The following is a 26,234-nucleotide window of genomic DNA, read 5'->3' as shown; positions in this document are numbered from 1 at the left end:
GTTAAACCTAAACCCAACAATGAAAATGAAAACATTATAATGGAAAATCGATTCTGAGTTGGTGTTACAGAGAGAAAATCGTTATATTACAGAGTAAATTACGGTCTTCCTCTCAGGTGCAAAGAGACAAAAGAACGAGGAAGCGATGAGCCATTATGGAACGAACTGCACTTAACTTCATACAGTGAGCATATAACAGGAAGGGAAATAAAACAGACACATTCTCTCATGCACAAGAGAGAAAAACTTCACTGAGACCAAAGTCATGGATACAGGTAAGAGTTATGATTGCAGTTATATTTCCTTAGTCTTTTATAGATCATTAGTATCAGCTAATGTAATATCAGTATTTAGAGATACACCTAAATAAAATAATCCTGAGCACTGAATTTAAAGATAAAGTATACTATGGAAGTCAATGGGGCCTCTGATCGGTTTGGTTACAAATGAAGAGTTTGGTTCCAAAACGCAATAAATCCATTTTGACAAATTTCGGAAAAAATGTGTTTTCTATACCAAGAAAGTGACAAGATGAAAACCACTATTTTCTTTTACAAACTTTCACATACCATATTTAGGTTATAAAACATTAAAAATTCAAATCCATAACTTGATATTCAAAGATTTATTATAAAAACGAATTATTTTTTCCATAAAATGTAATAAATCCATGACAAGTTTTTATTCAAAATGCTATAAATCTATTGAATCAATCGCCTATATAAATGTGCATTCATCTTTGCCATGTTATATTCATTTAGTTGACTAGTTGTAAACACTAATTAAAAATATAAACATTAATGTCATTAATCAAAACACTTTGTCATATTAAGAACACTGTCATTGCTGTGGTTATACTTGGAACGTCGTCGCTGAATTTTTTTGACAGCGATCGGCTGTAAAATGTTTTAGTCCTGCTGGATTTTCGTTTAACTTTGAGTAAAATTGTGGAAAGTTTTTCATAAGTCCCCCTGGGATGAATGTGTTAGCATGGCAGAAATTTGATGCTGTCGGCCCGGGCAAACAATAAGCATTCGTCTCCGAGTGCCTCTTGCGTAAATTATTAGATGTTGATGGCTTACGTTTCTTTCCCGTCACAGAAAACCATCAAAGGTTTATCAATGCTTTTAAAGTATTATTTTGTTTTTGTTTGTTTGTTGATCACGACGTACAAAGTAGATGAGGAAAACTAGATTCCGTGTACAATGGCTCGCCATTGTTTGTTTACATTGCGTGAATGGTGCGCTGTAATCTGTGGAGCGGATTTATGGCATTCTGTAGATAAGGGGGAGTGGTGTTTATTGCATTTTGGGGAAAAAGGGAGAAAAGATGACAGAATAACACGGCGGATATTGGATTTTGCGTTAAATTAACAATTTACTTTTTTAATACTGACCTGATATAAAACTGATTCTGGCAGTAACTCATTTTTTTCAAAAATGGCATTTATTGCGTTTTGGAACCAAACTCTTCAAATATTCTTCAAAATAACTTCCTTCATGTTCATCAGAACAAAGAAATTTATACATTTTTGCAACAACATGAGATAAATGATGACAGAATTTTCATTTTACAGACAGGGTCCCATATAATATATAATGCATGTAGAAATGAAAGTAAAGAAGCAACACTTTATTTCTTCTTTAAACGTCTTTAAATGTTAACTGTTGCTTTAGTTTAATTTATGTAAACATTTTTGTATAATTATGCTAAGAATTTAAATATTTAAAAAATATATATTTTATAAAATCAACAATGCTTATTCCATTCTATCTAGCATCGATGGAGAACAAATCGGATGCATTCCAGCAACAAGAACCCTTTATTAAAAAAAATCTTGAACGTTTTCCTTCTTCTGTCCAATGCCTGATATTTATCTGCAAGTTACCTGCTGCCAGAGGTGTCCAGTCAGTACACAGCCATGATTCATTTCAGGTCAAACTACCAGCGCAATGCAATGTCCACCAGCTCCGTGTACGCCTGTGCATGCTATTACAGGAAACGAATAGACTTCCTGAACCGTTTGCACTTCTTGATCCAGAGCGATACAGTTTGTTGTACCTCAAGGATGACGAGAGGTATGAAATTTATGACGACTATCAGGTATTGCAAACTTTGGATGCACCCTGGTTTCAAAGTGCTGAGGGTCTTCAAACCCTCTGTGTCACCGTGTTGGCTCAACAGACTGCCTGTGAGGAGAGAATTCACTACCAAGGCATTCTGAATGAGCTGATCGGCTATGATTTGGACTTGAACGCTAATCGCTTAAGTGAGCTTTGCTTTACCCGTAGAAAGTTTGCCACACCGCGAAGGGAAGAGCTGAAAAAACGGGATCCAGTGATGTATACAACTGAACCGTGGACGACTTCCACGACGCTTCGTATGGATGAACAAGATCAGGTTCAGTGTAAACTCCCAGTGACCCTTTATCACAATAATTCAAGTGTTTCTATTATAACTAGCATAAAACATACACCCAGTTATCTCCTCAAGATCGTATGGGAATCATTACCAATCATTATGGTTGACCGGTCATTTGACAAGTGGTCTGTTGATTACGTACTCAAAGTGTGTGGCAGAGAGGAATTCCTGAGTGGGGAATTTATGCTTTCGGACTTCTTATGGGTCAGGCATTGCCTGAAGAACACGTTGGAGCTTCATCTCTCAGTAGTCGCCGTTTCATCCCTCCCCAATGACACGGTACAACAAGAGTTTTGGCCACTGGTGGACAGTCTCACGGGTCTCTCAATCTCCCATGAGGAACTTTCACTCGCAGGAAAGGACGTAGAAGAAATTGTAATGATGTCTATGTGGGACTGTGACAGAAAATTCAGAGTTAAACTCGTGGGGTTTGACATCCCAGATCTTCCGAGTAAGGTACCTCAGTTTGTTCACGTGGAAGCCACCATAATCTATGGCGGCAAGATTGTGTCATCGGTTTGTTCAGCTTCAAAAGAGTTTGCAGATGAAGTGCTATGGGACACCTGGCTAGACTTTGATATTCTTATCAGAGATATCCCTTATGGAGCTAAATTAGGCTTTACCATAAATGCCGGTGTCGTGGAAGTCACAAAGTCAAGCTCCTCTAAAGTCCCTGACTGCCAGAAGGAAAAAGTTAAAGTGTTGTATTTCGTAAACCTCCAGTTGATTGACCACCGATCTCTCCTTAGCCAGGGCCCACACACCTTGCATATGTGGCCCTATCTAGAATGCGACGAGGGAATGTTTACTTATAAAGCTGATAAGCTTTCTACTGCCACTAACCCTGATATGGCCAAATCGATGGCTATTACATTTTTGTTGGATCGCTACAGCTTCCCCGTTGTCCTGCCCAATACCAAAAGCTCCTCTGGTGTTTTCTTACCCTGTAGTGCTGCATCTCCTATATCAGAAACATGTTCCCCAGAACCTGGAAAACATCCCCTGAGGTGGGTCAAAGAGGAAAGCGTTCACTATACCTCAAATTTACCACAGTTTCTTCGCAAAGTGGACTGGATGCAGCCAAGCGGTGTCCAAGATGTCCGTTGGCTCCTGAGTCACTGGGAACCAGAGGACATTGAACTATCTGTGGCCCTTGAGCTTCTGAGTGTGGATTATGCAGATGTGATGGTCAGAAGATTGGCTGTTCAACGATTAGAGATGCTGAGCAACGAAGATGTGCTTAAGTACCTGCTGCAACTGGTTCAGGTAAAAAGCCACTGGGTTTTCACAGATAGTGTCACATGTACAACACGTTTCCTAATTATGCTATTTCCTTTAGACCCTTAAAGTTGAGCCGTATCATGACAGTTGCCTGGCACGATTTCTCCTCAGAAGGGCACTCAGGGTAAGCAATTTGTCATCTTATTTATTGGCCTTTGTATCATTATGAATATAACACAGTATTACCTGCCAGAAGATGGTGCACTGCTTGTGTTCTGCTACACAGAGCAAAAGAATCGGCCATTTCTTTTTCTGGTACATGAAGAGTGAGGTGGCAGAGTGCCCGTTTTTTCGGGAACGGATGGCTGTCTTACTAGAGGCGTATCTGATAGGCTGTGGGAAGGCCATGCTGACAGAGTTCCAGCGTCAAGTACAAGTTGTCAAGTGCCTGCATAATGCTGCCCTTACAGTGAAGAGCCTTTATCCAGATAAGACTGATCTTCCTCCTACAGGTAGTAGTAATTCAAACACCTATCCCCTATTTGTGTCAGTGGTATTGCTATATATCTGTACCTACATGAAAATGTTTGTGTATCAGCTCCTCAGAAGCTCCAGGAGTTACTGGAGGAGTGTGGTTTACCCTCCAACTTCCAGGTGCCATTTGATCCTCGAGTCAGAGCGGGAACCATCATAGTGAGTTTCTTGCATGGTTAAACATTTTTAATGCTCTTTCTTTATGAGCTTCTCTATGTTTGGCAGTGGCGGCCCGTGACTGCTCTTCCGAGGGGCGCAAATTCAAAGCATGTGTTTGGGGTGTCATGTGTGTTGCTTGTGTTTTCAAAATATGTGTTTGTTGTGTCATGTGAACCATGTGCATCACATGTTTTGTCAAAATAAGTGCCTGCTGCACACGCATCAAAACCGTTTATGATAAAAGAAACGCTCATGCACGTTCACAAAATACACGCAAGACACTCCCTTAACAGTAAACTCTGATTACACATGAGATTATGCGAGTATCTGGCAAACGTGAGCATATATTTTATAATAAACCCTTTAGACGCGTCTGCAGCAGACACTTATTTTGACAAGACACGTGATGCACACAGGATCTCTCGACACGCAGAACAGATATTTGAATTTACGAACCACACACATGACGGGCTACATACATGTTGTGACGAACTTCGCATTGAGCGCCCTTGAAAAAAGAAGTCACTGGCCGCCACTGATGTTTGGTGTGCTCTGTGCTGTCTATTTACAACTCAACTTGATCCCAAACTAAACCTTGTACATGACCCCTCTAAAATGATTCCCTGATTCAAACCGTTCCCCACACAGCTTAAAGAATGTAAAGTGATGGCGTCGAAGAAAAAGCCGCTTTGGCTCGAGTTCTGCTGCACAGAGTCAGAAGCTCCAGCCTCACCACATGTAGGCATTATCTTCAAGCATGGAGATGACCTTAGACAGGACATGCTCGTCATTCAGGTAAATAATCAACCAATGATAAATGTGTTAAATTAATTGTAATTCAGAAATTAACATTTTACACAAATTGTTTAGACACTCATGGTGATGGACTCAATTTGGCAAGAGAAAGGTTTAAACTTAAACCTCGTGCCCTATGGATGCATTTCAACAGGATACAACATAGGTACATGATCAGTGTTCTTAGGAGTAAAATACAGAAGTAAGACCACATAAAACCATAAACAAATATTAACAGAAACTCAATAAAGTTATAGGTAATTATTACACCGCTCTGTAAAATACTTTACTCTGATTGGTCAATTGCAACATTTAGTGCTATATATATATGAAGCAGTCTAAGAAAACTGACGTTAAAGTCATTTATTTGATTTTCTGTTTACTACATGAAGATGCTGTTTCTCGGACAGGCCTTAGTTATATAAGACATTAAAGTAGTAGATACAGTGGGGGCTCATGACTGCTCTTCCGAGGGGCACTAATTCAAAATAAGTGTTCGAGTGTCATGTGTGTTGTTTGCGTTTTCAAAATATGTGTTTGTTGCGTCATTTAAACCATGTGCATCACGTGTTCTGTCAAAATAAGTGCCAACTGCACACGCGTCAAAACCATTTATGATAAAAGAGAGGCTTACGTTCACAAAATACACACAATACACTCCCTTAACAGTAAACTCTGAATATGCATGAGATTATGCGAGTATCTGGCAAACGCGAGCGTCTATTTTATCATAAACCCTTTAGACGCGTCTGCAGCAGGCACTTATTTTGACAAAACACGTGATGCACACAGGATCTCTCGGTGTGCAGAACACATATTTTGAAAAAAGGAATCACACACATGATGGCCTACATACATGTTTTGACGAATTTTCCATTGAGCACCCTCGAAAAAAGAAGTCACCGGCCGCCACTGAGTAGATACAAACAAACCTTACAATAAACAATACTGGTGTGCATCTTATGACAAAACAATGGCACTGATATATGTTAGGAAATGTCATTACAAGTTGTTTTTCAGTTAAGGGAGCTTCAACATGCATTTTAGTCTGGAACTACACTGTAAAAAAAGTCCGTAAAAATTTCAATGTTATTGCGGCTGGGTTGCCGGTGGTTTGCCGTGGATTTACATTTGTGTTATTTACTGGCAAGAGTTTGTTCAAAGTTAAATAAATTTTGAATATTGACAGGTCTTTATCTTTACAGAATAAAACTATACAATAACAGCCGCATGCAAAGCATTCTGGGAACCAGAAATCATCATCAACCTTTTTCTGTTTTTTGCTTCAGATTTTGTTTCCCAGAATGTTTTGCTTGATGCTGTTTTTTAGTTTTACTCTGTAAAGACAAAGACTTGTAAATGTTTAATGTTCATTTAACTTTGAACAAAATGTTGCCAGTAAATAACATCTACGGTAAATTACCGGCAACTCAGCTGCAATTTCTACGGATTTTTTTTACAGTGTAGGATAATCCCTGTCTGCGAAACCGCCCCTATACATAATATAAAGAACATTGAAAATATAATTATATAACCATTTACATTTTTTTAATACAGGTATGATTGAGATTGTACGAAATGCAGTCACTATCGCTTCTGTCCAGCGGAGTCAGGGAGGCGTAGCGGGGGCATTTAAAAATAATGCTTTGTATGACTGGCTTGAGAGAAAGTGCTCATTACAGGAAAAAGTAAGCTTGTTAAATCTCTCATGGGAGCCTTCATTTCCCTCTCCACTGCAATCCTTTTTATTATAGCCTACTTGGCATCATGTGAACCAAGAAAAATAGTCTAAAGTTTAATAAGCATCTGAATTTCTTCCTTTTGTTTTGTTTTAAACTTCAATGCAACAGCACTTTCAGGCTATAGAGAAGTTTGTGAACTCGTGTGCTGGATACTGTGTGGCCACATATGTGCTGGGTATAGGGGACCGCCACAATGACAACATTATGATAACAGATCAAGGTAAAAGTTTTGGTAGAGTATTGTGTTAGCATTGCAATGGTTGTGAGTTTAAATCTGCCAAAATTGCGTAAAATGTTAAAGGGACACTTTTTAACAATTTTTAGCTCCCCTAGAGTTAAACAATTGATTTGTACAGTTTTGGAATCCATTCAGCTGATCTCCAGGTATGGCGGTACCACTTTTAGCATAGCTTAGCATAATCCATTGAATCTGATTAGACCATTAGCTAGTGTTGTAGTTCTCGAGACCGGTCTCAGTCTTAAGACCGGTCTCAAGATCACTTTTTAAAGGTCTTGGTCTCGTCTCGGAACCGCATTTTTACTCAATCTTGTCTCGGTCTCAGACAAAGAGTACTCTGAATTTTATTTCAAGACCGATCAAGACCACAACTGATGGCACATCACAAATTTATTTATCATTAATTTTATGCAGTTTATTCAGGTTTGGCATATGATGTTGTCATTGTTTAAGCATTGTTTAAGTTTCTTCCAATGACAATTTGTCTAATTTTATTACTAAAGTGGATGGCAAGCCATGGAAAGACAGTTCAGAATAAATGGTTAAGTTGATTTCAGCTCTTAAAGGTAGGGTAACACATTTTGAAAAATGCTAACGGTAGCCGCTTAGCAATGAAATCGTGATCCCACCCTCAAGTCAAATCGCCATCCAAAGTCACGCCTCTTTCAAAACACATGAACACGCACAGATCAGACGGTCACATCTCATGTTTCATTCACCAGTGAGAAAACTTTGCAGTACAAAGTGAATAACACTTCCAAAATAACCAACATAAACAACTGTTTAAATCAGAATTAGTTTAAGCACACGTTCGGTTGTGTAGACGTAGTAACCATATTGTTACGCTAATACGTAAACTAACACAAATTTCATAAGCAACACAATGTTTCATCAAAGTAGAATATCTGAATCCATCTCAATACAAACATATCGCATACCTACCTTACCAAAATAAACAGTGCAACGACCCTTTCAGACCCTTTGCCTCCTGCAGCTGTTTGCATATTGTGGTAAAGCAGTAAAGTCACCAATGTTCATTTGGGTTTTTGCTCTTTGCTGATCCAGGCAGTTTTTGCTGTTGTTGTTATAAAAGATGCCTTTAGTTTTGTGGCTCCTGTACAGGTTGTCAATTCAGCAGAAAAAATTGCTGTTCTCACTGTTTACAGACAGGAGGTGAGCACATGTGAACGTGCCGATGACGTATGATGTCTGAGTGGACTCGCTTGCGCGGCGGGCATTAAAATTGCGCTTACGTATGAGGGACAAAAAAGGAAACGTTCGTTCGGACCGAAATCTATGATTGGTTGAACATTTTTTTGGTCCTACGCCTCTCACAATTTCTACAAATACATTTAAAGGATCAGTATGTAGGATTGTGGCCAAAACTGGTATTGCAATCACAAAACTTGTGGCTAAAACTGGTACTGCAATCACACATGTGGTGGCCAATACACAAAATGACAACATAAACATCAGTTGAGGGCTGCAACTCCACTTTTTAAATGACAATATCCTGGCCAGACCACTGTTGTCAGTGATATAAGTATTTGAAATGAAAATTATTTCTTAATGTCTAGTGACAGATCAGGGCCATTTTATGATTCATTGATATACATTTCTTACATACTGTTCCTTTAAACAACTTAACACAGTGATTGCTATCAGGATGTGAGGAGACTTTTAACCAGCATAACTAAAAATGTTTCAGGATCAAATCTGTTACCCTGCCTTTAAGTGTTGGTTCACTTTTATTTGCTTATAGAAAAAGATAAATTCCCACATATCTGCAATGCCTTTGATTATTTTATCAACTTTACTGATGGCATACACACACACGCACGCACGCATCAAAATGTCCCCACAAGGTCACAAAAATACTGGTATTCTTATCTTTGTGGGGACAACATTATCCCCACAACGTGATAATTACCAGGTACACACGCATATTCCACATTTTATCATAAGTGTTTTAATGCAGTGACTTGCACTGGTCTTGACTTGGTCTCGGCCTGTGTTGGTCTTGACTTGGTCTCGACCCTTTAAAGTCTTGGTCTTGTTTCCGTCTCGGCCTGTCTTGGTCTTGACTTGGTCTCGGTTTAGGTGGTCTTGACTACAACACTACCATTAGCATTGCGCTACAAAAATAACCAAAGAGTTTCGATATTTTCCTATTTAAAACTTGACTCTTACTAAGACTGACGGAAAAACAAAAGTTGCGATTTTCTAGGCAGATATGGCTAGGAACTATACTCTCATTTAAGGACTTTGCTGCCGTAACATGGCTGCAGAAGGCGCAATGATATTACACAGTGCCCGAAAATAGTCCAGTGCAATTAAAAGTTACAAAGGGGACTATTTTCAGGCACTGCGTAATATCATTGCGCATCCTGCAGCCATGTTACGGCAGCAAAGTCCTTTATTATTACATCAGAATGAGAGTATAGTTCCTAGCCATATCTGCCTAGAAACTTTTATTTTTCCATCAGTCTTAGTACACAATATAACTACAGAAGAGTCCAATTTTAAAAAGGAAAAATTATCAAAACTCTTTGGTTATTTTTGAGCGCGATGCTAATGGTCTAATCAGATTTAATGGATTATGCTAAGCTATGCTAAAAGTGGTACCGCCAGACCCGGAGATCAACTGAATGGATTCCAAAACCGTAAAAATAAAAAAATATTTAACTCTAGGTGAGCTGGAAAATGAGCATATTTTAAAAAAGGATCCCTTTAAATCCATTCACAACCAAAAAGACGTAATTGCATAACCAGTGAACAATAAAAAAGTAGTAATAGAGAAATGGTCTGTTTAATTATTCAAAATATAATAACTGATTGTTGGAATAATTGATTCATATCACATATTTCACACATTTAATTTAAGGAAAAAGAGTATTTTGGGTAAAGTTAGAGATTAATTACAAGGCAGGTCTCACAACTGATGATATGATATAATTAAAACCAAATGTAACAGAACATTTAAAAATAACTTGGACATTAATGGATAAACCAGTATTTAAAGGAATAGTTTACCCCCCAAAAAAATGAATATTATATGAAAACTAAAATCATACAGTTTGTAGAGCACTATGTGAACAATTTTCACTAAGTCCACTAAAAATGTGTTATTACCTGCTTTGTTTTCCTCAGGAAATTTATTCCACATTGATTTTGGACACATTTTGGGAAACACCAAGAGCTTCATGGGGGTGAACAGAGAAAGAGTCCCCTTTGTCCTGACCCCTGACTTTCTTTATGTCATGGGCAGAGTAAAAGGTCGTCCTAGTCTCTACTTTCAGCGATTTAGGGTATGTTCAGTTTCACTGTGTTTCTTCAAAACCTTTTTAATGTAGCAGGGTCAACCACATTTATTTTCTATTATAAGTGTTTATATATATATATATATATATATATATATAGAAAATTATAATATATTTTTTTATATTATAAGAAAACCTTTCTTTTCTCTCTAAAATAATGGAAAAAGTTGTTGCTTCTCAGTTGCATGCCCATCTGACGGCACATAACCTTTATGAGCCCTTTCAGTCTGGCTTTCGGCCACTGCACAGTACTGAAACAGCCCTATTTAAGGTTCTTAATGATCTCCTCATAGCTTCTGACACTGGTTCTCTCAGCGCTTTCCTTCTATTAGACCTCAGCTCAGCTTTTGACACTGTAAATCACGAGATACTCCTGCCGCGGCTTATAGCAATTGGGATTACTGGCACAGCCTTTGACTGGTTTTCCTCTTACCTATCAGGGAGGCAACAATTTGTTGTATACCATAAGCACAAGTCATCCATCAGATCTATCTGTTCTGGTGTACCTCAAGGCTCTGTTTTGAGCCCTCTTCTCTTCACCATTTACATGTTACCAATTGGACAAATTATCAAACAATATGGGTTTAACTTTCACTGCTATGCTGATGACATTCAGATTTATTTCAGCATACCTCCCACCTCAGTGTTTCCACCACCTGCATTAACAACCTGCATCAAGGAACGCAAGCATTGGCTTGCAGGAAATTTCCTTAAATTTAACTCTGATAAAACTGAAATTATACTGATTGGCTCTAAATCAGTTGTCTCTAGGTTCTCCAGTCAGCAGATAGATTTGGATGGTGACTTGATAATACCCTCTACGACTGTTCGCAATCTTGGTGTTCTTATTGATTCTACTCTTTCATTTAATGACCACATTAGTAAAGTGGTAAAGACCTACGTAATATATCTCATATTTCGACCCTCACTTAGTCAGCAGGATTCTGAAACAATAATACATGACTTTGTCACATCCCAACAAACTACTTTATTGCCTTTCTGCAAAAAATATCAAGAGATTACAATACGTTCAAAACTCTGCTGCTCGTCTGATTACACATACTAGAAAGTATGAACATATCACTCCAATCATACATCATCTTCATTGGCTTCCAGTCTCCCTCTGTATAAACTTTAAGGTACTAATTCTGACGTACAAAGCTCTCCATAGCCTTGGCCCTACATATTTATCCATCTTACTCCAGCCTTATGCTCCAGTTCGCTGCTTACGCTCTTCTAGTGCAGGACTGTTGGTCACCCCAAAGATCAATCTAGTGACTATGGGAGCAAGAGCTTTTAGTGTTGTGGCTCCTAGGTTGTGTAACTACCTTCATCAAGTTATCGTCAAGCAACCACCCTTCTCCACTTAAAAAATCTCTCTCTCCCCTTACATTATCCTTGTAAGCTAATATTATTGTACTTTCATGTTTGTATATGTTTATCTTGTCCTATCCTTGTAAAGCGACTTTGGGTGTTGAAAGGCGCTATATGAATAAAAATTATTATTATTATTAAATGTACAGTTGAAAGAAAAAGTATGTGAACCCTAAATTGGGCTTACTTGGATTTCTTCATAAATTGGTCATAAAATGTGTTCTGATCTTCATCTAAGTCACAACAATAGAGAAACACTGTCTGCTTAAACTAATACCGCACAAACATTATACGTTTTCATGTTTTTATTGAACACAACATGTAAACATTCATAGTGCAGGGTGGAAAAAGTATGTGAAACCCAAGGCTAATGACTTCTCCAAGCTAATTGGAGCCAGGAGTCAACCAACCTGGGGTCCAATCAATGTGATGAGATTGGATGTGTTGATTAAAGCTGCCCTGTCCAATAAAAAACACACACCAGTTTTGAGTTTGCTGATGTGAACCATGCATTAGGCTTGCCGCGATAGTCGGTGAAACGGTGATAACCGGTGCTTCATCCTCTCACCGGTTATATCACTTGCACACCGCGACACCGTCTTTCACCGTCGTTTTGATATTTTCGTGTAACTAAATCATTTAGTTTCGTTAGAGAGAGCAAACACTTACAACTGAATGTGTCTGTTGTCTGAATTCAGCAGGGCTGAACGCGCGTCACGTCACAGAGCAGCCGCAGGTGTCAGATTTTATTTATTTCTGTCAGAGTTTGCAAGGTGAGCTGACTGACCAGATTATGACAGAAGCCGCGTGCTTTGCTCGTTTTTGCATAATATACATATATGATGTTTAATATAAGCGAGATCGTTTTGTTGTTGTGTTTTTCATCAAGAAAATTATTAAACCCATCATCAAGCAGCGCTTTTATGGAGAAGTAGCCGGTTGCTCTGCTTGGGACTGGCGGGTTCTGTGAGAATTACATGCGCACATTGACTCAAGCACTTAAGTAAACCAGCTGTTGCACTCACATTGCACGCAAATTCATAGGCGATTTAACGCAGCTTACGCAAGCGATGCATTTAAACAGTTGCGTAATTCAAAAGTGAAAGTAAAATGTGCACGTCTGCATGCACATTTATAAGCCCCTCCCACTCGGTGATACCGGGATCACCGAGTTTGTGACGCGCTGATTAACCGGTGCGAAAATTACGTCACCGCGGCAACCCTACCATGCATCGCACAAAGAGCTATCAGAAGACCTACGATCAAGAATTGTTGACTTACATTAAGCTGGAAAGGGCTACAAAAGTATCTCTAAAAGCCTTGATGTTCATGTGTCCACAGTAAGACAGATTGTCTACAAATGGAGAAAGTTCAGCACTGTTGCTACACTCCCTAGGCGTGGTCGTCCTGTAAAGATGACTGCAAGAGCACAGCGCAGAATGCTCAATGAGGTGAAGAAGAATCCTAGAGTGTCAGCTAAAGACTTACAGAAATCTCTGGCACATGCTAACATTTTTGTTGACAAATCTACAATAAGGAAAACATTAAACAAGAATGGACTTCATGGGAGGACACCACGGAGGAAGCCACTGCTGTCCAAAAAAACATTGCAGCACGTTTGAAGTTTGCAGAAGAGCACCTGGATGTTCCACACCACTACTGAGAAACATTCTATTGACAGATGAAACCAAAATTGAGTTGTTTGGAAAGAAAACACAACGCTATGTGTGGAAAACAAAAGGCACAGCACACCAACATCAAAACCTCATCCCAACTTTGAAATATGGTGGAGGGGGCATCATGGTTTGGGGCTGCTTTGCTGCCTCAGGCCCTGGACGGATTACTGTCATCGATGGAAAAATGAATTCCAAAGTTTATCAAGACATTTTGCAGGAAAACTGTCCGCCAACTGAAGCTTAACAGAGCAACAGGACAACGACCCAAAGCATAGAAGTAAATCAACAACAGAATGGCTTCAACAGAAGAAAATACGCCTTCTGGAGTGGCCCAGTCAGAGTCCTGACCTCAACCCGATTGAGATGCTGTGGCATGACCTCAAGAGAGCGATTCACACCAGACATCCCAAGAATATTGCTGAACTGAAACACTTTTGTAAAGAGGAATGGTCCAAAATTTCTCCTGACCGTTGTGCAGGTCTGATCTGCAACTATAGGAAACGTTTCGTTGAGGTTATTGCTGCCAAAGAAGGGTCAACCAGATAATAAACCCAAAGGTTCACAGACTTTTTCCACCCTGCACTATGAATGTTTACATGTTGTGTTCAATAAAAACATGAAAACGTATAATGTTTGTGCGGTATAAGTTTAAGCAGACTGTGTTTCTCTATTGTTGTGACTTAGATGAAGATCAGAACACATTTTATGACCAATTTATGAAGAAATCCAAATGGTTCACATACTTTTTCTTTCAACTGTATGTACTACATGGTATAAGGACCTTTGTAAAGGCTGCTGTCCCAGTGACAGCTTGGGAACATGTATGTCCATTGTTTCTGACAGTGTAGCACACAGCATAAAGCCTGTTTCAAAACATTGCATTTAGAAAGCTTGACATGATGCATTTAATACACAGCCTTGTCAACAATGGCTACGGTTTGATCAAGGCAACTAAATGTAATTGTACCTGAGCTTCAAACAGAACCCATCTGTAAACCTCTATTTGTTTTGTTTTTCTTTTTCTTTGTAGGACACCTGCATCAACGCTTATCTGTCCTTGCGCTCTCAATCCCGCCTGCTCGTCACGCTCTTTTCTCTCATGCTGCTTACAGGAATTCCAGAGCTCAGCACGTCGCAGGACATGCGCTACCTACGTACCGCGCTGCAGCAGGATCAAACTGAGGATGAGGCTCGCAATCACTTTCTGCAGCAGATCGCCCTCTGTGAGCAGAAGGGATGGACCGTGCAAGCCAACTGGTGGTTTCACATGATGGCTGGAATCAAATAGAGTGCAAATGACATTAAAAATAGATTTTAAACCTGAAATGAAGTTTATGAAATAAAAAATGTTTTAAAAAATGCTATGTTTTATTAGACTTTTTAAGACAGCAGACAACTTCGTGCCAGATCCACTCCGGATACGGGCCAAAGTTAGCAGCTCTGGTGCAGTTCCGGTGCAGATCCGGCCAGAGGCTGTCTGCTGTCTTGCAAAATATCTGGGTTGCCAATGAACCGTATGCAAAATTATGATAATAAACATGTTAACTCTTTTGTACAAAGGTAATTTCTTTAAAGCACATAAGATGCTTTTTGCACCATTGTTCCGGGATCACACAAATCATCATGGCAGCTTAAATGTATTCTATCAAAAAAGCAAAAAATAAAAACTTGTCATTCGTACAAAATACAAACAATATTTTTAAGTGTGTTGGCTACTGCTACAGTATGTGCTACTGTATGTTTTTTTCTTTATCATTTAAACAATATTGCAAAACTCGAGTCACAAATAAGAGAAAGGCCCTTAGATCAGTTTTTTAGGATGGTACTCACTAAAAACAGTTGGGTTAAAAATAACCCAATAAATAACCCAATGGTGGGTTACTATAGCACCGACCCATTGTTGGGTTATTTTAACCCAATGCATTGGGTAGAAAGTTTTACCCAATTAGTTGGGTTATGAAATAACCAATTTGTTGGGTTATTTTTGCAATTCTGTTTTAACCCCATTATTATTATTATTATTATTATTATTATTATTTATTACTATTATTTGCTTTATAAATAAATACAAAACTTACAAATACATTTATAATGCTTTAATTTCATTTAGTCATTTGCACCTGCATTTAAATGTATAAATACATACATGTATAGAAGCATAAATACATACACACATACATAAATATATACATACATAAATAAACAAAAACATAAGAACAAAACAAATCTACTCAGTCTTATCCAACTAAAAACTGCTTAAAAGCATAGTTCACACATTTTGTCATCATTTTCTCCCTCTCATGTTGTTATAAACCTGTATATAAGTCTTTACTTTGATAACCACAAAGGTATATTTCAAAGAATGTTTGAAATCAAACCGATTATGAGCCCCATTCATTTTCATAGTATTCTTTTTTCCTACTATGACAGTCAATGGGGCTCATGATCTGTTTGGTTTCAAACATTCCTCAAAATATCTTCCTTTGTGGTCATCAGTACAAAAAAATGTGTACCGGTTTGTAACGACAGGAGAGGAAGAAAATTATGACAATTTTCATTTTTGGGGAACTGTCCCTTTAAGCAGGTGACAGTGTGTTCAGGAAACATCACCTGGTACAAAATGTATTGTGTGTTACAGAAACTACTTAACAGTAGTGAAAGGCTTGGAATACTCTGTATAAAATGTAAAAAAAAAATATTAAAGCACATGTCAACTGCTGGTCTTGCTCCTGGGCCATGCCTCCCTACGATAACAAAGGCTTGTGATTAGTCGAATTCATCCCATAGTAAGACATGGGGTCTTCTTCATACCTCCTCCTCCAAATACTGAATTATGTTTGTTTTCTGACCTGAAGACAGAATTTTCACAATGTAAATATGCTGCACACATAAACAGGATAAAAAAAACTAAGTGTCATAAATGATACTTACAGGTTGAAAATTAATAAATGTTTGCTTTGCCTCTTGGTACTGTAGGAAGGCTGAATCATCTTTCTGGCCATTTTGTAAGGTTTTTAATGCAACATCTCCAAGAATGTCTACATTTAAAGAAAATAATAATTAATTAAATCTCAAAGCAAACACATCTGGCACGCTGAATAAATACTTTACTTTGACAGTAGATGGCGCTGAATTGCAAATTCAACCGTTACCGGGGTTACAGTAAACAGTAGACGTGCAGGATTAAACAGCGCTTTATCAGGGATTATACTGAAGTAAGACGACAATAAAATGCCATAGAGTCATTTCTGAAGACATTTACATTCAGAATCACATTTATATTACAGCTCTGTGTCTATAACACAGACCGGCTAAAAAAATATTTTGAGCAAAAAACTGCCGGTTGAATCCCTTACAAAAGTTAAAAAACGGTTTTTACTACACTTTACACCAAAAAGCATTGTCTGTTACAGAAAGCATGGTTAAAGCAATATGGCAATCAATACGTCATGAAACTAACTACTAAAAGAAGAGATGATACATTTTCGTAAGGGATCATGCTGTTGGTGCTGTTTAGTATTAAAATTAATTGCGATGTCTCTCTACGTTTATGATGGCTTAAAAACTCGTTTGGCATCGGTAACGGTTAATGAATGGAACAGGTGTAACGGACAAAAACTAGACAAAAGCGTTTTTGTACACTTTTTTAAACGTGGCTGATAGTTTACTGTGTGTTAGAGCTTAAAGACACTTTGTAGCAAATAAAACATTACACAGAGATATATATTTTAAAACGTACCTCTCGTGTCTGTCCGCACTCAGCAGTGGCACCTGTTGACCATTGAAATTCAAAATGTGTGACGTGAGCCCGAATTTAACCCAACTCTCTGGGTTGTTATGGAAATAACCCAATACAAGCTAGGAATAACCCAACAGAACAACCCAATATGTTTAACCCACCTATTGGGTAAAAAAATAACCCAACGGTTTTTAGAAAATTTAGAGTGTACTGTGAATAAGAGGGATAACACCAAAAAATGTGTTTGCTATTTATAGCCATTGCCTTTAGAGGGCATCCTGGCCCACATTCACCCCACGTGCTTTTTGGTCATGATACAGCAGAAATAAAATACTTAACAATAACAATGCTCCTAAACAATATGTTTTGTTTATGATTATTATATTAGTGCATATCTGTCAGTCCCACCACGCTTACTCTACCAGATGGGGTTCTGTTGCTTTTAGGGTGGGTGTGTAGAGAAGGGAGGGCGTGTAGGGGTGTTGTTACTGCCGGCGGTTTGGGGGGTATGGGTGGGAGGGTGTCAAGTCTGTCTGAGAGACTGTTGCCAGACAGGCGAGTCTCCATCCTGCATCTCATACTGGCTCCTTCTCTCATTCTCATCTTTAGCATGCTTTTGTTTACTTCATTTAAATATATTTTGTTTAGTTATAGTGTTATAACACTAATATTTTATTGTTATCTCACATTTTACTTTTTTCCCCTCCGTCACACACACAAATACACATACATGCCAAGACTGCATTACTGGCACGAGTGAGCACATGGTTAGACCATTGACTGTCTGCAATGGGATGGGACTGTCTTTACTATACCAATACACTTAAAAGGTAAGACTTTACCATTATTTTTATAATTACACATAATTATATACCGTATACAATACTGTTTTTCATGTTTTTACATTGACTTGTCCAGCATCTTCCTTCGGGCCAGATGTTAGATGCACAAGGATTTCTAATCATTCTTTATGCAAAATATAATGAAAATGTAAGTATTTTCTTACAGTTATATATATATATTTTGTTTTATAAAGCAATAAAAAACATGAAGTTTAATCTATTATTTATGGCCTTAAATAAACTGCAAAATACATATACCGGTACTGTATGTTATGGTGATGTGCACTCTTCGCTTAAATAAGTTTTGTTTATTCCAGTAAAACATTTTTAAAAACCCTCTCCGTAGCACCCTGCGTTTAAACTTGCACCGTCATGTGCACAAGGTCACACCCTCAAAAAACACAAGGCAAATGTTTGGTCCAACCCAATTTTAATATTGTAAAAGCTCCAAAAATGAGGATGCATCAATGGGCGAGTCAGATCATATCTGTGCTGTGTGTGTAGACCTCGGTTACTAAGTGAACATGGAGGACCCAGTCAAGCAGTAATGGTTTCCAGTCCTGAAAAGATGACTGCAGTTCAGATCTGACTGTTTAACCAGCATCCCCCAAATTCCAAAATGCATTGCGTGTGTGCCCTGTTTATATTTACTCCATCTCTATAGGTTTAATGTCAGTTTCTCTGATTGGTGAACTATTTATCAGCTTTTGGATTGTTTAGGCACCCTGAAAAACCCTCACATGAAAGTTATTATAGTAGCTCAAGTCATGTTTTTGTAAATTTGATTTGATCTAATTCTTCTTCCGTGTACAGCAGGATCCGTAATTACATTCACTAAAGTGAGAAAATACTTATTCATAGTGGTTATATGTGGAAAACTGGTATAAAAATATATTAGCACATTATAAAATAGCACATTATTAATCAGCAGCACCTTGCAACTTGTGCCCCCACACATTTTTGTATCACTGAGAACATTTTGAATAGTGATTTTTATATACTTAATGGAGTTTGGAAATGTGCTACATGTGCTGGTATTTAGACTTTTTTAAGCAAAGGTGAAGATGCATGTCTTTAGAGTTTTGATAAAAAATACTTTAAAGGAAAACACCACCGTTTTTCAATATTTTACTATGTTTTTACCTCAACTTAGATTAATACATACCTATCTTTTTTTCAATGCGTGCACTTTTAATCTTTGTACAGCGCCTCATGAATGTGTTAGCATTCAGCCCAGCCCCATTCATTCCTATGGCTCCAAACAGGGATGAATTCAGAAGCCACCAAACACCTCAATGTTCTCCCCATTCAAAGACATGAGTAGTTACACGAGTAAGTATGGTGGCACAAAATAAAACTTTTGTTTGGATCCATAGGAATGAATGGGGCTAGACTAAATGCTAACACATTCATGAAGCGCTGTACAAAGTTTAAAAGTGCACGCATTGAAAAAAATAGGTATGTAGTAGCCTCTTATGGAACGGCTGAAATTCCACAAGGGGGCATATTTGTTTCTCATACGTTGCACAATAAACGTGAGATTCGAACGAATGTCCGTCAGTGAACTAATTGTATACAGTATTTATATAGTAATTCGGTCAGAAACGTCAAGATTGTGAGGCGAAGAAATCGTTTTGGATTAAAAGGCTTGGATATTCCATTTCCTTGGACTTTTGGGGATTTATGAACAATTTGTTTTGGACAATTTCACCGAAGCGGATAAAGGGAAGATTTTCAGGGTAAGTAAATATCCTAAATCGGTGCCGCCCGGTTCAGGTAACTAACTAGATTACAGTTTTATGACTGCTATAAATCATATTATGCTTTGTGTGTGCGCTTAATAGAATCCCGAGAGTCTAAGCTTTCAAACGATGTGCCGCATGAGCGTATATTTTGAAGATGTAATTCAAAGTTACAATGACGTTTATGCAGCCTCACGTGCAAGGGAGGGGGTGTGCCGTGTACGGCACAATGATCCTTATCAGGTTAATTAATCTAAGTTGAGGTAAGAACAGTCAAATATTGAAAAATGGTGGTGTTTTCCTTTAAGGTTTTTAGAAGATAGTTCATTTAAATCAAAATAACCTTCATTTGTGCTTTAAATGACTGCAGACATGTGGAGATTTGTGTGCACACCAGAGGTGTGCTTTAAAAAAAACTCAGTTTAAGTACAAGTGTGACTAACTTTACCCAACTCATAGTAACAGAAAGACGTCTCATTGACCTTACAGTCTCATCTTACACAGAGTATATAGACCGTTTCATTGGACGCACGTGCGGTGACGCGACACGCGTCTGGTCCAAACTTTACTTCCGTTTAAGTTTTTTTAACGGTCTGACTAGTTGCTAAACTGAACTCTTGGACAAATACCTCGTCGAAAATAACAAATGTTTTGGTTCCCTAGGTAATCTATGTGTTGTTTATTTTGCTTGTTATATAAATAAATTATGTTTAAAGTACTTTGTTGTTATTTATTCTTAGGGGAGATTACCGGAAGTTACGTGTTGACCACGGACGCCGCTTGTTTATGTTGTTACTGCTGAAACCGTCTATATGAGACCCCACTGAAGTGATGAAATTTTAATTAAATCAGAAAAACCCAATGATCATACTGTGTGTCAGATTGTTAAAAAGAACTAAAAAAAGTAAGTTACCAGGTTTAACCAGCTTTAAAATGTTAAGTTAATTTAAAGGGATAGTTCGGCCAAAAATTATATTAAACCCATGATTTACTCACCCCGAAGCCGCCTGAGATGCATATGTCCATCATTTTTCAGACTAACACATTTTCAGTTATTTAAGAAAATGTTTTAGATCTTTCAGTTAATCAAATGTGAAGTTATGGGGTCCATGTCCTTCAAGTCCAAAAAATCTGCATCTATCCTTCACAAAATAAATCCAAACGGCTCCACGACAATAAACAAAGGCCTTCTGAGGGTAATCTGCGCGGTTTTGTTGTAGAAATATCCACATTTAAAACTTTATAAACCAAAATAACTCGCTTCCAGTAATGCCACCATCTTAGTCGTGTCCGCAAGTTTTAAATATGGATATTTCTACAACAACACCGCGCAGATTACCCTCAGAAGACCTTTGTTTATCATCCTGGAGCCGTTTGGATTTCTTTGGGGAAGGATATATGCACTTTTTTTGCACTTGAAGGACGTGGACCCTGTAACTTTGCTGTTAAGCAGCTGAAAGATTTAAGACATTTTCTAAAATAACTGCAAATGTGTTTGTCTGAAAAATGATGGACATATGCATCTCGGACGGCTTCAGGGTGAGTAAATCATGGGTTTAATATCATTTTTGGCCGAACTATCCCTTTAACTTAAAAAAAATTAGTTAACTTTTTTTAAAAATTTGTGTCAATGAATATTTTTTAAGTGAAAATTTACATGCAGTTAACTATTTTAAGTTTTTAACAGTGGGTATGTACAAATGTTAGTGACAGTTTGTGCATTGCTTGATGTGAGGCTCAGGCAGTTTAAAATTTGATTTTTTTTCCCAAGTGAAAATTTAAGGTAAAATAAGAAAATTACATCAATTGGTAACACTTAAAATATTTAAACATTTTCAACTTAAATTCTTCAATTAAAGCAAAACTAATTAACATATATTTTTTAAATTGATCCAACTTACTTTTTACAGTATAGGCCTACTTGATAAGATAGTATGGAATAATTGAAGACGGGCCGTTATGCAGCATGATGCGAAGCCTTGGGTATGCATTATTTTCAAATAATTTAAAGGACCTGAATCAATTTCTCTGCTTATACCACAATTAACGTACTACGGACATTGGTCTGGTGGTTATTTTGAGACATTTGACAGGTTAGGTGTCCGTTTATTAAAAAACTAATGCATACCATTTCTCAACCAATCAGAATAGACTCGTTTTATAAATACAAATATATTAGCATGCAATAAAAAAAATAATATAAAAAATTAGGGAATACCAAACATGCTTTTAAGAGTGTTTAAAATTCATAATTTTCCAAGTCAATTTTTATTCAAACTTTTATGCTGATGATACAATTTGTGAAATGTCTAAATTAAAAAAGACAAATTTTTCAACTCTATTGTATTGTTACATTTTCAATTTTCTCTATGGAAATATATCTTTTTGATTTCAATATTAAAGCATGTTTATGTTCATTCTTCCCGCTCACACAGAGTGATGTCATGCTGATTTTGGGAGCTCCTCTCTTTTCTGCTCTGATGGTCCATGGCTAAGCTGCTCTGACACACACAGCGTCCCTCACAGGGGCCCTCCGGTTATAACAGAGACACATCAACTAACATCAACAATCTGCATGCTGTATGGGAACGTCCTCATGAAGCGATCCACATATCAGTATGAGTATATAGACCGCTGTTAGTATTCAATTTATTTGTATATTGCCCCTTCAAATGCATTTGCATTATTTATTAAACTGATTTAATGATGCTTCACAGAAATAGACCTCTGTTGTGACTCTACTGTGCCTTAGGCAGCCCGACTGATTTCTTCTGGTGTTCAGAGTGGACTGGAGCTTTCTAGCACCATTTGAAATCGGTTGTGCTGAAAGGGAAACTGTGGAAGTGATATGTATGGGAAGTTTCTCACATGAGCTGCTAGATATTAAAGATATTAAATATAATGCAGAAGTTATATGGAGCATGTTAATGATGCTTTAATGAAACTTAAAATCTTCATCTATTATATAAATAGAAAAAACATCTCTTTTGTGTTCACAGAGAAAAAAGTCATACAGCTGTGGGATGATATTTCATTTCTAAAACTATTAGATTGAAGATGATATTATCTCACCATAATATTAGCTTTCATCTGTATCCCTCTTTTTGTTCCTAGTCAGCTTTAGTATTAACAGAGCATGTTTGGACCCGCAGCTGTGGAGTCAATTATTAAACACACGCGGACACATCACTTCTGGGCCAACACATACTATCCCACATTCCCTAGGAAATGTGTCAGAAGGGATGGGACATCTTCATTCCTTAGAGGATTCAGGTGCTTTCTGTCACCTGGGTAACTGAATCTCCATGGATGTCACAACTACCCCGCTGCCTGAACCGAGTTGCACGGCACAGGCAGTATCTGTAACATTTGATCTTATCAGCTGGATGTTACGTTTACGAGAAGTGGCAGTAAGAAAGATATATATAGGTAAGAATGCATGGTGTTTTTTGGATTTTGGCTTCTTACAGTTCTGTCTATAAAATGTGTTTATTAATTTCTTTTTTAAAGCTTGCTAGCATTAAGTTTCAACCTATAACTAAAGATACAAGATGCTACACAAAGCCATAGAAGGACCAAAAATGATATGGCATCGCTGGAAAAAACTATTTGTAGGACCTTAATTTGTATAAAGTGCAATAGAAGCAAATTTTTTTTCCATCTTAGGTCATGTCGAGATAAGAAATGTCAGCATGTTTTACATCTTTTCATCTTTTTATTGGTTTTGACTGAAAAGCATCCTTTGCTTGCCTGTACTCGTGCTGTCCAAAACCCTTCAGAATAATGGATCAAAATGTGAAGAAAGACCAGCTGGAAAATCAATTGATGCATGTTGACTGCAATCTAAAGTGCAAGGAATATCTCATCAGGTCTGGTGCCTAAATCACAAGATTACAATGTGTTTTATTTGGTGGTAGTAAATCAAGTTGCATTTCATTTAAGCGAGTATTGTAATTATTTGATCAGCTGGTAATCTGTCTTTCAGTTTGTTTGGCGAATCAACAGCTGAGTATTTTCTCAGCCCTTCCTCTCGCCGGTCAAAAGAAATACCTCATTGGTTTTCCCAGCTACAAGATGACATGAGAGGTATGACATTTCACTAAAGTGTTTACAAATTAATATAAGAAATACGTCTAACACAGGTAAAAAGAAAAAAAAATGGTCAGAAATGGTCCCAAGCTCTCACTGGGGAAGTAAAGGTCCTAATATGTAACATTTAGGCACAGATTTATACATTTGGTACCAATATGTATATGTGTTGAGGTACTAATATTAACTATTTTGTATTAATATGCACCTCTGAGGTACTAATAATGAAGTCTTTTGGTGCAGTGGTGTACTATTTGAAAGGGTACCGCCCCAGTGATATTAAAGGTAGGGTAACATATTTTGAAAAATGCTAACGGGCCGGTCTGAGTATTTACTGGGATTTTCACACACAACAATTTCTAAGGTTTACAAAGAATGGTCTGAAAAGGGAAAAACATCCAGTATCCGGCAGTCCTGTGGGCGAAAACGCCTTGTTGATGCTAGAGGTCAGAGGAAAATGGGCCGACTGATTCAAGGTGATAGAAGAGCAACTTTGACTGAAATAACCATTCTTTACAAACGAGGTATGCAGCAAAGCATTTGTGAAGCCACAACACGCACAACCTTGAGGCGGATGGGCTACAACAGCAGAATACCCCACCGGGTACCACTCATCTCCACTACAAATAGGAAAAAGAGGCTACAATTTGCACGAGCTCACCAAAATTGGACAGTTAAAAACTGGAAAAATGTTGCCTGGTCTGATGAGTCTCGATTTCTGTTGAGACATTCAGATTGTAGAGTCCGAATTTTGGCATTTAAACAGAATGAGAACATGGATCTATCTTGCCTCGTTACCACAATGCAGGCTGGTGGTGGTGGTGTCCCCCCATCCTCATGGCTACTTCCAGCAGGATAATGCACCTACTATTACATTGTAATCTGATATCATATGCAATGCATTTTGTTAATGCACTCATGCAGTGTGTGGTCTGTGTTATTAGATCACATGAGTGCAGAAGCCCTGTGGGATGCTATGAGACGTCACTCTACTCAGATATTGCAAGAATCAAATACAGAGCCCTCAATGGTGATCAGCAAAAAAGTTTCTGTTATTTTATTTACTTCTAATAACTTTGCTTACCTTCATAATAAAACAAGCAGCAACAACATATTTTGTTCTTGTTCGTCAGATTGAGAAAAGGGTTGTGGATTGGAAGACGCTTAAGAAACAGGACCATCTGAAGCACATGGCAGGAATCAGATGCATGTTTCGTTCTGCACAGCGTAATCAGGCCATCACAGCTCTCCTTATGCAAAGTAATCCTCGGTTTGACCCTATCTGCTCAGAAAAGAGCAAACTTCACTGAAGCAGTATGAGAAATACTTATTGCAGAGTTTTGCATTTAGTTTAATACTGTTGATTTTGTTATGCCATTTAATGGGATTAAAGAGTGTTTTTGTGAAGAGGTTATTTTGTTTTCTGTAAAAGTCATTAAATATGTTAAGGGTTGATTACACTACAAAACATTTTTTAAATTTAATATAATATTTAAACATATTTAAGTAAGCATTTGTACTTCCCTCTACTACCATAGGGGGGCAGTAAGTTATAGTATCTTGGTTCGTTCTGGTTTTGTAATGTGATTGAAAAGTGAGTAAATCATGGGATATTTCTTTATTTGTGAGTGAACTATTCCTTTAACATCTCTTATTCACACATTCACACATGAACAATAACAACGTGCTCAGATAAAGTCTTGGTGTAAACAGGGACATTGTTGACAATCATCTGATCTGAATGTTAAAAAGTCTCCTGATCTACCTAAACTAACCTGGGAATGTAATAGGAACTCATTAAAACTACTGTATATGGAATGAAACAAATGTTAAAAATAAAAATCTAGCATCTTTAACCATGCTTTGCATGAAAAGCTATGATTTTCTCCAATTAGTGTTTTAGTACACTGGTTCTCAACTACAGTTTACAGCTTTTGAATGCACTTTTAATTTATTTACTTACCCTAATACGACAACTGGCCTTAGTTCACATAAAAAAACTTGTCATAAAAAGATTTATTTAAAACACGAAACCTGAGGTAATCATACAAACACTCTCTTACCTGTTTATAACCGCGATATCTGAACTCCTCCTCCCTCAGTGCTGTCTGCTGTTGAACAGGTGAACGCGCAGCTCGTTCGCGGGAGGGGGAGCGTCGCGCGGTTTCATGTTAGTGAACACACAGGTAAGCGTGTATGGCCGTTGTATTTCTAACATTTTTTAATGAATTTATTCATATTCTCTTACACTTAATATTTCCAGTTAATACGTTTAAAGCTTGAAAATCTTTTGATTGGTCGTTGTATGCAGTTGACCAACTTCAATAAATTCTGCTATCATC

At 37.7% G+C, this 26,234-nt stretch overlaps 3 protein-coding genes and 2 long non-coding RNA genes across 8 annotated transcripts in view; 3 read left to right on the top strand and 2 right to left on the bottom strand.

Moving 5' to 3' along the window:
• Window positions 1-15,301, top strand: LOC129431339 (phosphatidylinositol 4,5-bisphosphate 3-kinase catalytic subunit gamma isoform). Of its 2 annotated transcripts, none has more exons than XM_055189189.2 (11): window positions 1-275; window positions 1,778-3,687; window positions 3,761-3,826; window positions 3,929-4,154; window positions 4,241-4,335; window positions 4,984-5,130; window positions 5,206-5,296; window positions 6,688-6,818; window positions 6,981-7,092; window positions 10,261-10,418; window positions 14,593-15,301. In XM_055189189.2, exons 1-11 carry the CDS (start codon window positions 266-268, stop codon window positions 14,749-14,751), a joined length of 3,105 nt encoding a protein of 1,034 aa, XP_055045164.2. In that variant the 5' UTR covers window positions 1-265; the 3' UTR covers window positions 14,752-15,301. The 2 variants fall into 2 exon arrangements, with proteins under 2 accessions (XP_055045164.2, XP_055045163.2); XM_055189188.2 differs by having other exon boundaries at window positions 14,511-15,301.
• LOC141369289 (uncharacterized) lies at window positions 14,621-25,964 on the bottom strand. The gene is made up of 3 exons (XR_012372896.1): window positions 25,856-25,964; window positions 24,977-25,174; window positions 14,621-14,754 (listed from the first exon to the last, which is right to left on the bottom strand). It is a non-coding gene; the product is annotated as an uncharacterized lncRNA (long non-coding RNA).
• LOC129436674 (uncharacterized) lies at window positions 15,562-17,409 on the bottom strand. Of its 2 annotated transcripts, XR_012372895.1 has the most exons (3): window positions 17,220-17,409; window positions 16,412-16,518; window positions 15,562-16,329 (listed from the first exon to the last, which is right to left on the bottom strand). It is a non-coding gene; the product is annotated as an uncharacterized lncRNA (long non-coding RNA). The 2 variants fall into 2 exon arrangements; XR_012372894.1 differs by lacking the exon at window positions 17,220-17,409 and having other exon boundaries at window positions 16,412-16,920.
• LOC141369288 (uncharacterized) lies at window positions 17,731-25,394 on the top strand. Of its 2 annotated transcripts, XM_073875155.1 has the most exons (7): window positions 17,731-18,209; window positions 22,239-22,439; window positions 22,918-23,232; window positions 23,583-23,672; window positions 23,789-23,889; window positions 24,837-24,922; window positions 25,026-25,394. In XM_073875155.1, the coding sequence occupies exons 4-7, from the start codon at window positions 23,587-23,589 to the stop codon at window positions 25,200-25,202; spliced, it is 450 nt and encodes a 149-aa protein (XP_073731256.1). In that variant the 5' UTR covers window positions 17,731-18,209; window positions 22,239-22,439; window positions 22,918-23,232; window positions 23,583-23,586; the 3' UTR covers window positions 25,203-25,394. The 2 variants fall into 2 exon arrangements, with proteins under 2 accessions (XP_073731256.1, XP_073731255.1); XM_073875154.1 differs by having other exon boundaries at window positions 22,239-23,232.
• Window positions 25,951-26,234, top strand: part of lamb2l (laminin, beta 2-like) — a 44,426-nt gene continuing 44,142 nt past the window's right edge. The window contains exon 1 of the mRNA XM_073875153.1: window positions 25,951-26,078. The gene's annotated coding sequence lies outside the window, so the exon portion shown is untranslated. The remainder of the gene's footprint in view (window positions 26,079-26,234) is intronic.

This window comes from Misgurnus anguillicaudatus, chromosome 13, assembly GCF_027580225.2.
Source record: "Misgurnus anguillicaudatus chromosome 13, ASM2758022v2, whole genome shotgun sequence".
NCBI lineage: Eukaryota > Metazoa > Chordata > Actinopteri > Cypriniformes > Cobitidae > Misgurnus > Misgurnus anguillicaudatus.
The sequence above is the reverse complement of the archived record's forward strand: the minus strand, read 5'-3'. Positions and strand labels throughout refer to the sequence as shown.